General features: G+C 39.6%; 1 protein-coding gene across 4 annotated transcripts in view; it reads right to left on the reverse strand.

Moving 5' to 3' along the window:
- Positions 1 to 12,977, reverse strand: part of ephb2b (eph receptor B2b) — a 124,752-nt gene that overhangs the window by 64,293 nt on the left and 47,482 nt on the right. For all 4 annotated transcript variants that reach the window (XM_067586511.1, XM_067586509.1, XM_067586510.1 and 1 more), the window contains exons 2-3: positions 12,281 to 12,360; positions 1,734 to 2,418 (exon numbers count right to left, since the gene is read on the reverse strand). In XM_067586511.1, the coding sequence (XP_067442612.1) occupies positions 1,734 to 2,418; positions 12,281 to 12,360 (765 nt within the window). The remainder of the gene's footprint in view (positions 1 to 1,733; positions 2,419 to 12,280; positions 12,361 to 12,977) is intronic.

Here is a 12,977-nt window from a genome sequence, read left to right on the forward strand (position 1 = left end):
CTGCGCCATGTGATCAGGGAAGACAGGGTGACAGACAGAATGATCAAAATTTGTCTGTTTACAGGAATCTGTGTTTTGGTTAGTGTCAGTACAGTATGTCTAAGGGCCCTGCAGCGCTTGAATTTATCAGTATGACTTTCACTAATGCAGAAGAGGAAGAAAGCATGCGGTCAGCGGACCATGGGTAACAAAGCCTGTGCACAGTCCCATGCCCAGCGCTGAGAGGATATGAAATGGATCAACATGCTTTCCCTGTTGAGTGGACAGCATTTAATTGTATAATCCCGTTTAGCACAAAAAACACCATGACTGAGGACACCCCTGAGATGTTTCAATCCACCACATGCAGTGAATTACATGTAGGTCAAAATACAAGCAGATTTATGTAATTATGCGGGGTGATGTGGATTCAGAGTAGCTTGCTACAGCAAGAGTAGCTATCTTCACGTGCCTCTTATTGGCCTGTATTCCTTAAGGAGCTGGTGCCTTTCCTCATTAGTAGTCATTGAAGAGGCCTGGCAGTGTTTGTGAGGCAGCACCCATCACATTTCCCCTCGCAGCACACAGACACTGGGGGATGTGTTGTAATTACAGGCGCGCATAAGAGAGGCAGCAACACACCGATCTAAAACGCAGGTGGGTGGTTTGTTGTGCTGGGCTGGGCTGGATCAGCATGGCTCCAGTCTGCAGGCTACACGCTGTCTTGCTGTTTCGAGTAATCAAGATCTCTGAGCACGTTGACCAAATACCACCTGCCACAGTGCGGATAGGGCATGGCGCAGGTAAATGTTGGGTACATCGATGTTTTGAAAAGCCAAATCCATTTGCCTGTGAGGGATTCCAATTGATAGGAAAATGCAGGCAATTTTGAAAAATATCCTCTTTGTCCTCATGGATGGAAGGAGGCATTCTACCAACAAAAGATTAGCGCTGAAATTTTACAGATTCCAAATTGATGTTCTTATTTTCTTTGCATTTCTATTAAGCATGAGTTTTGCTAAATATGCACAAAGAGGTGCTGCTCTGCAAAGAGAGGTTGAATGTTTATATATCCTTTTAAATCTGAAAAAAAATCCATTCAAATATGGAAAGAAGACCCTACACATACTCTACTAACAATATCACACCCTGCAAGTGCATTTGATACAATCCTAACCCTAACCCTTTACATCTGGATAAAGGGGTTATAATTAGGGTCCAAGGGAAGAAAAGCAATTAATAAATAATTTCTCTAATAAGTTGTTGTGATTTGCAACCAAACACCTGTGATGAGCAGCACCCATCCTTTTATGGCAGCTCAGAAGAAATAAACCGAACATGTTGTGCAGTCACAACATCAAAAGGTGTATTTTCAGATCAAACCCCAGCCAGAATTAACATGTGAATTGCCAAATTCAGAAATGTATTCCTGTTGGAAAATAAACAGAAAGGGGTGATGATCATTTTTATGGAAATATGGTGATGTCCTCAGTTGATTAATCTATGCACAGAATGTATATACTGTGCTTTCCATCATGTTTTTCAATACATTCCACACATCACTATCTTATACCGTCCATTCAATGGAATTGAAAAGATACCTGGAGCAGCTTAAAATGGAGAGTGTGCTACCAGACAGCAGCACTGTTTAACTAGTATCCTTTAATATTTGGATCACTCTGTTACGATGGCAGAGCTGACTGATTCATTATGCTTGGCAGATATGATAAAAACATAATAAGAGCAAAACATACCTCGACATACGGTCCCATTTTCCACAGCCTCGTTCCCAGCCTTGCACATGCAGCGTCCAATGGGTACCATCCATTCTCCATCCCCATTGCAATACAGCTTAATGGGCACATCGACCTCCTCTGCATTAGGGATGCAAACACCCCTCGCAGCCACCAGGGAGGTGCTCTCTGCCCCTGAGAGTGTCTCCTGGAACAACGCCCCGTTAGTGATGATACGAGGGCATTTTCGGTAGAAGACACGAACAGCGATGAGCGACATGCAGCCGCCGTAGTCCTGGAAGGCCAGGTAGAAGCCATTTCGTGACACAGGGCCAAAGCTCCGAATTTCCGTGTTGATCTTCATTACTCTGCCCCCTAGGTCCACCTGGGAGAAGCTCTCGTCAGCTGCTATGGTGTCGACCTTGATCCAAGGGTTCTCCATCCAAGCGGGTGAGTTTCTGGTGGCTGTGTCAGAATCTGATTCGTAGTAATAGAGGTTAAACGTCTCTTTACAGGAGCCTGGCACATTGGGGATGCTGCTGCAGTCCCTCACTGAGAACTTCATCTCAACATGGATCCGTTGCGCACCACGACGCCGGATGTACTTCGTCCGTACCCAGTTGTTCTGATTGTTGTCGAAAACATTGCAGACCTGGTAAGTCCGGATGGTATTCATGTTTTCATCATAACCGCTCACCTCCTCCCACTGTAAGGAGAAACATAAAAAAGGGTCAATGTTTTCCTCTGTGAATACTTTGACAAGGAGTTTGATTTAGGTACAGAATTTTGTGGAGAAAATTGTGGTAATTAAGGCATATGGTTAACTTGATTCATTCAATTAAGTGCAATTCAGCTGTAAAGCAGTAAATGCTCTAAATGTTTCTAATTACAAACTATCATAAAGCCCCTGCTGATACATACTTTGTAGTAATAACAACTATGTTTTCATGCACACTTTATAATACTTTGATTACTGGGAGTAATCAGCTTAAGGCAACATTTTGATTAAATTGATTAGATGATGCGAAAAAACCTAATATCTTCCTAATAACCCAGTTGACATGGATGCATTAGACTGATGGAACAAATGAGAACCAGCCTTTCCAGCAAGTCCTCCCATTCCTTGTAGCACTGGTACACTAACAAAACTACTCACAAGTTAGTTAGTCTGAACCATACATATATATACATATAATAAAGTAAATAAAATCATTTTCAAAACAGCCATAGTCAATAAACTGCAAAACTATTACAGTTATGGGTTTCACCGTTTGGGGCTTATGTGTTTAAATGACTTTCTGAAATCCAAGAGGTGGATTTTTTAAGTCTAGGAGAATAGCTGCTCTGTGATGGCTGAATGGGTTCCAGTGTTTGGACATTTTTAGGGCAGGGTATGAATTCATCTGTTACCTGGCACTTGGTACCATGGCTTTCTTTGACAGGTAAAGCCAACAGAAAGGCTGGCATTATAAAGTCGCCACTAAAGACCCCCCTTGGTTTATAGCATCAATAAATTTGCCTTTTTTTCTGTCTCAAAATGTAAGGTGAAGCTGCCATTATTTTTATATACAGTACTTATTTGACTATGAGTATTCATTTTTAAAATGAATGTTAAATGTTAAAGAAATAAAAACCCTGCTTTGTACAGGCAAGTTGTGATATTCACCCTCCGCTTTCCTGTCCTCTCATTGAGGAAACAATTCACATACTATAACGATTCAAGACAAACTGGATACGTGACATTAAGTCACTTGAACAGATTAGGCAGACTCTGGTTTATGTGACAGTGTGTCCTACTTTTTTATTGTATCTTAATAGGACACATTCATAGCACATACTGTAATGGGTTATTGACATTGTAGTGAAAGCTCCTTTCACTACAGTTAAGTACCGTGGAAACATGACATGAATTTTCCACAAAAAAAAAAAAAAAAGTCACACTAAAATGACATAATCATATTACACAGGTATCATATAAAAAAAAAATCAAGGGACAAATTTCGCTTCAGGTTTTCTGGGTATTCTGTTCTACTTCAAAGTCCACATATTGCATACCGAATTGAGTACTCTCTGACTGTACAGACTCCAGATGCAACCTCTGCGGTTTTCCTGCCCCTTGGCCATGGATCAAGGACCTCAGCTTTAAACACCATGCGCTCTAACCACCAAGCAGGTCATGACCTTGACCTCAGCTTCTCAGCCAAAGGAAAAAGGCTGTTCTCAATCCCAAAGCTTGCACCAGCTTCAACCCTCCGCGCTTCGACCACTCTAACTCCCCCCCTTCACTCTTCACTTCACAGCTGATATAATTTCTCAAATTAGTGCCCACTTGGTGAGGATTTTGACAGATTTTGACGGGTTGGGAGAAGAAAGTCACCCCTCTTGTTACAAACCGGCGTTCTATCAAACGCTCTCTGTCTAATTAGAACAGCTTTAGTTCTTAATTCCCATGTCCTAATTAATCACTGTGAGTGTGATGCTTGGCTTGACCCAAACCATCGAAAGAGCCAACCTAAACAGAAAAGACTGATGTGCAGCCAAAAATAATACTAATAATGAGCAAGAAAAGAATGCAGCTTAACAGAAAACTATAATGAAACTTCAGCTATTATGTTTTATTCTTTAATTTAATTGCACATAAGCACACAAAACCATTCATGTCATAAAAGATGATTTTTTTTAAGTGACAATTACTAGAACTTGAAAAGTTTTGTTTGAAGAGTTCAGAGTCAATGAACTGATGACCTTACTCCTCAAAACTCTCTAAACATGTTCACATAATTCTGTTTGAAGTGGACTTATGAAAACACTATTTTTTTTTATGTTAAATCAAGTCAAGTTTAGCTGTGTAGACCTCAAATTTGATCATACAGAATATCAGAGTACATGTCGATGCAAGTGGAATTCTACTATTGCATCACACCAGCATGAACTGATGTGTTCAGTTTTTTAATTTATCTATACAGTAGCTTCAAAATCATTCAAATAAAGTGACTGTGACTGTATGCTGCAGATTCTTGGTATGCTTCAAGGATAAATTTGTCTTTTGGCCTGTACTGGCAGACATCATCATCCCAGGTCATGAGCAGCCATTGACCTTCCCACTTGTTGAAGAGCAGTGGGGAGGCTGTGGGCCAATTAAACAAGAGCAGGCGGTCCGCTTCTACTGAGCACAGAGCATTGGACAATCGCAGTTTAATAAAATGAATGTGGAGACAGGTGGGGGTTGCTGCTAATGAGGGATGCAGACACGGGAAACTGCAGGGGAAAGTGTTGGCAGTGATGTGGGGGGAAGGGTTGAGCCAAGCTAAAAAAGACCCCAAACAAAATGTGTTTTGATGGAGGGCCCCTTTTTGTCCTGTCATGGCCTCTTTGCCCCGCTTTCATCACAGCCAGTGGAGGGAAGCAAATGGGGCATAATAAGAGCCTAACGATCAAGCGCAGAGTGTGAAATTAGAAGAAACGTCTTCATTTTCACAGCTTTTTTCCCCTGGTTCTTTACTGAGAGTGCTGTAAAAGGGTGGTCATGTGTTTTAAGTAGTGAAGGTGGAGGTAACGCTGGTGGTGGATGTCAAGATGGATTAGCTAGAGGGGATGAGGTGCCCTCAGATGATGATGGAAACAAACTCTCAAGCTTATTCTACTGCGATCCTGTTGCTTTTGGAAAAATATTGTTTTTTTCTGATTCAAACATAGAGCTGTGTGCACTGAATAGTGCATTACTGTAACATAAAATAAACAGATGTTTAATATCGGAATGATCAAAGACATTTCTTACTAACTAAAGGCACAACAAATATTATCAGGAGCCCATTTGCATTTGTTAAAAGACATAAAACTACTTTAGGGTAAACAACAAGCAAAGGGTTTTTTCGTGGTACACTGGATGTGATTCCTTCCTCTGAGAAACACCGCACACAAAACCATACTTGTGCAATGAAAATCCAATGGTGTGAAACAGAACGGGTGACTGGCTCCAAACAAAAACACGTTTTATGTTTTAATTGCTCTTGTTGGGGTCCTGAGACTAATAATCCTGGGTCAATCCGGGTTGGCAAATAACTTTCAGCGCTTGGTTTAACCTGCTGAGTGTTGCCCATTTATTTCAAGCAGACAAAAATCCAACACTAGGAAATCACCAGCATGTGATATTTTATGTCTCAAGTATACACACCATTTCCAATAGTCCCTCAATACTTCTGTTATATTAGCAAAACATTAAGAAGTCTTGCATGAATAATACAGAAAGACCAGTAGTCACATTTGTGGCCTAAACAGTTACTCCCATAGTTAGATGTAGATTAAGCTGTTATGTGAACAGTCCTTGTAAATTCCTTCACCTTTATCTTTCTGCCAATTAAAGTGATTTTCTGTCTGATTCAAAGAGTCGTTAGACCACGTTCTACTTTGTTAATAAATGACTTTCTCACACCAACCTTGGATCAGCTAGAGATTATAATTCATGTCATGCTAGAGCAGCAGTACTGAGAGACAAACACCTTGTGCAGAAAATCTGTCTGAAGTGAATATAGATTATAGTGGTTAGACTATGGCCAGGATAGTATAGACTACTATATGTCAGCTGCTCCTCTCTTCCTCTGGAGTTATATGAGGTGCCACAGTTCAGTGACGCTCTGAGAATGAGGTTCAGAATCAATATCTCCTCTGCCATTCGAGGAGAGAGAGAGAAAAGTTCAGCTGACCTGCAATCCATATGTCTCCATGACAGTAGGGCCTGCTTTATCTGTAAAGCAATGTAGAATGCGCTGTCTAAGCTGAAATATAAACTAAAGTTTACCCATAGAGCTACGACAATTCACCAAAGACAGCTTTTTGCTTCATTCACAAGTCGAAAACATAAAATAAGTCTAAGGTCTCATACCTTCTTAAACCTTTATGAAGCAACTTTTTGTAGCAACTAATTACTGTACGCTTTTGCCATTTTACATTTCCATCTTGTGTATTTAACTGACATTTAAATCCTAATTGTTTTACATTGAGTGAGCACAGGCACGTTCAGAAACATGCTCAAGGACATATCAGTCTGTTATTTGTATAGACGTTAAATACAGTTGTGACCTCAAAGGGATTAGCAACAGCTACATTGACTCAAAAGATAAAATCAACCACCACCAACTGTTAATCCTAAGTGAAAACAATACAAAATACAAACAAAATACTCATGTAAAACCTTAGAAGAAAAGGCTGCATTTCGGGGGATATCCACTTTCAAGGGCAGTCAGTCAAGCAACAGATGCCAAGAATCCGCAAACAGACAAATGGCTGTTGATTCGTCACCCGTTTTATTGCTCTGTTGGGACTATTATGCTGTTACAATGCATTCATACTGCAAGCGACACAATCAAGTTGTCAGAATTCTCAATTTCCTGCACATCTGCACAACCAAGAAAACGAAGCCAACGCGCAGACGGTCAACAAGTTTGTTGGCTGCAGAAAGTTGACCACAACTACACTCTTTATGGACAGTGGTCTTCAACAACCAGTTGGATTTTTGATGAAAAGATCTGTCGGGCAAATGGAAGAGAGATTGATGGTCATTACAGTCATTCAAAGCCATTTGAATGAATGCAAAACTGTTATTTGGAAGACTACCCGAATAGTCAATCCCAAAACAAAGGACTATATTCATTACTGCACCCATCATTATGGTCAACTGTGAGCTCTGAAGTATTATAAGTATAAGTAATATCATAGAAGTATCATAATTATTATATTATATTATTAACTTTTTATTGATCAAAAGTAGGTTTCTTTAAGACAGTGGCAAACCAGCATTATACAGAGTTTGTGAGAAACACATATTTCTCATAGCTAAAACTCTACAGCTGCACGAGACAACTAGGGAACAGCCTCTTCTACAACCCACAATTGATTCGGATAAAGCAACAAATCAGTCAAGTAGCAGTGTGAACGCACTGTCAGAACACTCAAGGATTTAAAGGTTTCAATGTTTTGACACAACATGAACTGTGTACTTATCACGTCTTGTCTTTACGGTGTTTGAATTAACCTGGACTGCCTTCACGATGTGGAGCCACATTACATATCAGCGCTCTATCACTGACAGAAGTAAATAAATTATTCACACAAAAGCTGGGAGAGAAACTCAGTGGAAAACTCTTGGGGCACAGTCGCCCCATTTGCAGTTGTGGGAAATCTGTCAGAACAAGAGTGCCTTCCCTAGAGGGACAGAGGACAAATGACACCCACTCTCTGCATTCAATTACTACGAGAGAGGCCATGGGAGCCAAATCCTGCAGGAGACCTAGCTTCATAGAGAGGAGAGACTCACACACACACACACACAGACTTAAGTAGAACTGTCTGCTGCAGTCAAGTCCAATTACCACTGTCCACTACTAATGCACAACATGTGCAACCAGGAAAACAATTCCATCTTTTACCCCCAGTCCACAAAATTACATGTGGATTATGTTTGCATATTTCTTTGTATAATTCCTAAAATATAATTTCACAGACTTTAATTGTGAATCACAGTAAATTTGTGGTCACTTTAAACTCCAGTGAGTCCAATACACGAGTATGTTCAACAAATTACTTATAAAGAAATATAAAGGCTGTGTGAAAAAAGTATGTCATCTCGGTCTGCCACACATGCCCACAATTATACGTAAACAACCTCAATCTTATTCCAAAGGAATTCTAATACAATATGCAGTAGGAACTCATTTGTGTCACAAACATTTCGCAACATTCACTGCATATTGCAGTCCAGTAAACTCTGCTGTGTGTGTCCCTAAGTGACACTAGAATTTATACCGGTACAGCACATTATGACACATCCATAATGATAACCTAACCCACACACACCACCTCATTATGTTCTCCGCCTATGCAGGAGACCTCAGTTTTCCTTCCACAGTAGCTCTGTGTGCTCCCTGCGGCCATAAGTCTATTTCTAAATGGCTTCTGTTGTCAGTACTTCAGCGTAGCAATGAGTGGGTCAGGAGGTCTGACCTGGGGCCAGTTGGATAAAAATAGAGAAGTCTTTGACTAAATATAACTTGCTATGGACACTTAAATTTACCTGTAGCATAAAGCTTTCCTATAAGTGACTAAATGTAAGACTGACTTAGATAGCCTGTCGCACAACGCATAATCGGTGAAATAAGACACTTCACAGAAGAGAAGAAATGGCGGATGCAACAGCAACACTTAGCAAAGGAATATCGACATATTTTTCACGTGCTGAAAACCTATGTCTGCTGGAGGAGTACAATGCTGAAAAACTGTGTTATTTAGTAGTTTTAATGAACTTAACGGAAATCTGTAGCGATATCAAGTATGGGAGAAATTAACTGAAAAGGTAAACAGCATAAATCCAACGGTCATTAGAACCGTCAAAGATGTTCAAAATCGTTTTAAGTATATGGTACGAGAATCCAAAAAAGAATATGGAAACAAAAAAATCCAGCAACTGGAGGAGGACCCTCTTCCTGAAAGCTGAAAAAAACAACAGGCTTAGCCAGGGGGAGAGGTTGGCTAACTTTTTTAACTCTAATTAAGTCAGTCTTAATATTTGTGCAACAGACAGGCTTAATTCTTGTCTAACCTGACAATCTAAGACAAGTATAAGGCCAAGACTAGTCTACTAGACTAAACAACTGGCCCCTGATGTTCACACATTTCTCAGCTCCACTTGAGAAGAAAACATTGACCACTTAACCTTGCTCTGTTAGCCGGCTATACATTATCTCCATGTAACATAGCAGCTACTCAGTGTGACAAGATCTCTGAGTAATTGACATAGACTAATGTTAAAGGAGCTGTACAAGTTTCTTTGCCAAAATTAAGTTTGAGTAAGAAGTTATGTGCATCAAAGGAGTTTAGTAGTAGTAGTAGTAGTTTCTTCTTCTTAAATTATTCTTTTTTAATGTGTTCTTCTGTTCAAACGTAAAGTACTTGATTGTAATATGTATTGTTATATCAATCATTGTATACTCTGTGTATGCATTCTTCGGGTTAAGGTCTCCTAAAGTTGCCCCAAGACACACGTCCTCACTACATGTTAGTCCAACTATACTGACTGCACCAGTTTGCCTGCTTGGGTGGAGTGAGTCATGTGATACATGTGTTTTATAGCCAGAATACCACAATGTTAGTCAGAACGCAGCTAACTTCCGAAATTGCCCCGGGATATATTCTGATTTGGTAAATATTACATTCGTTCTCAGTGTTTTCGGCATCTCTGTCAAGAATAATGAAGATCTCTTACTTGTCTTGCTCCAGGACAACATAAGTTTGGCTGTCATTTTACATAATTAAAAGGAAGAACTGCCTGGCTATACGCAGAAAGGGTTATAAAACTTGATTTACACAAGCTGAACTGTAATATTGTTTTACGCAAATCACTTCCAAAAACCTACCGTAGAAAGTTGATTTTATAGCTGTAGTTGAAGGAATTTCTTATACTAATAATTTGATAGGCAATATTGAAATATCCTGTAAAATAAAAGTAGAATAACACCAACTGCCATAACATTTTTGACTTAATATTATACTGTTACTTGTTTGTGTTTCCATTGTGCCATGAAGTATCACATGTCAAGTTAGGATATATTTCATGAAGCTCTACAGAGTAGTGAAAGCCAACTGCTGATGCGGCGCTGTGCTGGATGTTACTGATCCACCAGCTAAGCCCATGAAGCCATGCATATATGTGTGTAAGACAATAGCTTCTGTAAAGCACCTCTTGCTGTTATACCGAGAGGGAGAGCGAGCTCTGTTTCCACACCTGTTGCCCCGGGCCACGAGGGACAAGCTATCTCCATCTCTCTCACTCTTCACTTTCCAATGGACTGTGCTTTTGACAAGCTCAGCCGTATCATCGTAAAACTTCAGTGCCCACGCTGATAAGGCCAACCTATACCTGACTAAATCCAGGGGCTTAGGAACTTGTTCGCATTTCATTGCAATCCAAGAGAGGGATATATCATAACTGCATTTTGAGGTTTTAGGAAAGGGGCATGGCATTATCTTAAGTCAAAAGCAGAAAATAAGAGCACACATTGGAAAGTTCTCATGAGCTTGTTAGTCAAACCTGATGTGAAGAGAAAACTAACCCAGAATCAGGCTGTAGATGATTCTTGAAGCACTTAGGGGTTTTTGTGTTTGATGTTTATTTCCTAATTTCACCTCACTCACGCCACAGTGAGCAGTTTTACTGAACAAAATTGCTTGCATGAATGACCTTTCCTGATTAATAAATATTCAAATTTTGAGTCTGACTGAAGTTTTGACTTAACTCGTTATAAGATATGGATTGAGTGAATGTTTTGCTGTACTGAACATTTTGCAAAGATGAAAGGAAGATGTGATGTAAACTGTCTTTGGAGTTGGTGTGTGTGTGCGTAAGCTCTCTTTGTGCAGATTGAATCCAGAGCTGGCGAGAGAAAAGGAAACCAGGCGTCTTTGTGCTTCAGTATTGATAGTAGGAATTAGCAGGGAGGAGACAACATGCCCTCAGGTTGGGAGAGATGAAGTTGTCCTAAATTACTGTTGAACAACTTTGAAGTTGTATCATGGAACTGTTGAAGGCCAGCTCTCTGTGCTGCCATTTTTTGTGCAAAAAGACACAGCATGATAGACTATAATTCAAACCATCTTTAATACAAACCACAGAAGCATAAATAATTGAATAAAATCGGCAGTGGTTTTTTGAAATGCACCAGCAAATAAGTCTACAACATTTTTTCTCTCTTCTGGACTCATTCTAAGAAGTCTAAATCTTGTGGTGGGGAAAAAAGTGAAGGAGACTGAGACTTTGGTTCTGGCTGCTTTAAGTGGGCCTGGCTTGCATGTGGCTAGGAGGAACCAATGCCCTGGCAAACCATGTGGAAATACTGTGCATCAAACACCATCGGGGTCTATATAACACGTAGTTTCTAGCCTGGCACATAAACACAAGTATTTAGCTTTAAGTTTATGATTGTTCATTCATACTGGGTTTGTCATGAACCAGAAAGTTCATATCGGGTTAAATGTTCAAAACCAGGACCAGGATTAATGGAAGAATAAACCAAATAAATATGGAGCTGGTGAATAATCAAATGTAGTCTTTGTGGAACTATGCTGTTATTCAAAAAGAAAAATTGGCCGTCTCTGCTCTTCAAAAACTATACCAAACAAAAAGTTTCTTCATTAAACATCTATTAATGTGGACTCACATTGTTCTATTCAGTTATTTCTATTAGCCGCACGTTGACCCTGTTTTATTTTCCACTTCTTGTTTTTTTGGTGAAATAATTTATCTCACTCTGGGGAGCAGGCTGGTTCATTAGATGATCTTTGACCTTAGAGTGAGAAACCAAAACACTGGCATCCACCAGAAATACATTTATCATAGGAGATTGACACACTAGTTGCACTTTTACATCTAACAAAAAAGAGGGCGACCCCACATTTAATCTTTGCCTCGATGAAAAAAAAATTGCAATTATATGATTACTTAAATAATAGTTCAATAATTGAATTAAACCTTAATTATCAGAAGCAAAGCAATATTGAAAGTAGAGCATGTCACTTACGCTGTTGTCACTAGACCCTGACACGGGGTAGACTGTCCAGCCCAGTTCCGCTGTGGCTGTGGTGGAATCCATGAGTGTCTCTGTGGAAAGACGGAAGGAGAGACGGTGGTCAGATAATCTCCTGACAACATGAAAATGGTAATGCTGTTAAATGGAAACCACTTGAGTATTAGAAACATTTTGAGGAGAGGAATATAAGTAGGAGGGCAACATATTTCTGAATATTATGCAAGGGGTTCTTAAAAGGGTTTTCAATTACTGTTTTCTTAGCTTCTTTCTTGTTTTTCCCAGCATATTTTGTTCATACATGCTATGTGAGCACGGTGTTGTAATTACTGTAGTGCATGTAAGGTACAGATAATTATCTACACAGGCGTCATAGTGAGCAACATTTTTGATAATCAATTAACTGTTTAAGTAATTTTTAAATCAACAATCCTGGTTCAAGTTTGGGAGGATTTTCTGCTTTTTTGTTGTTTCATATCATTTTAAATTACATATGTTTGAGTTTTATACTGTTGGTCAGACAAATTTAGCAATGTTAAGTGGTAAACCTAAGCTTTGAGACCTTTCAGGGGATATTTTTCACTATTTCTGACTGAACGATAAATCATAAAAATAACCAACAAAGTAATCGACGATGAACATGGTCATTAGCTGCAGGTCTAATATAGATAACCACACTGAGACAATCCAT

The sequence above is a fragment of the Thunnus thynnus genome, chromosome 4 (assembly GCF_963924715.1).
Source record: "Thunnus thynnus chromosome 4, fThuThy2.1, whole genome shotgun sequence".
Classification (NCBI taxonomy): Eukaryota; Metazoa; Chordata; class Actinopteri; order Scombriformes; family Scombridae; genus Thunnus; species Thunnus thynnus.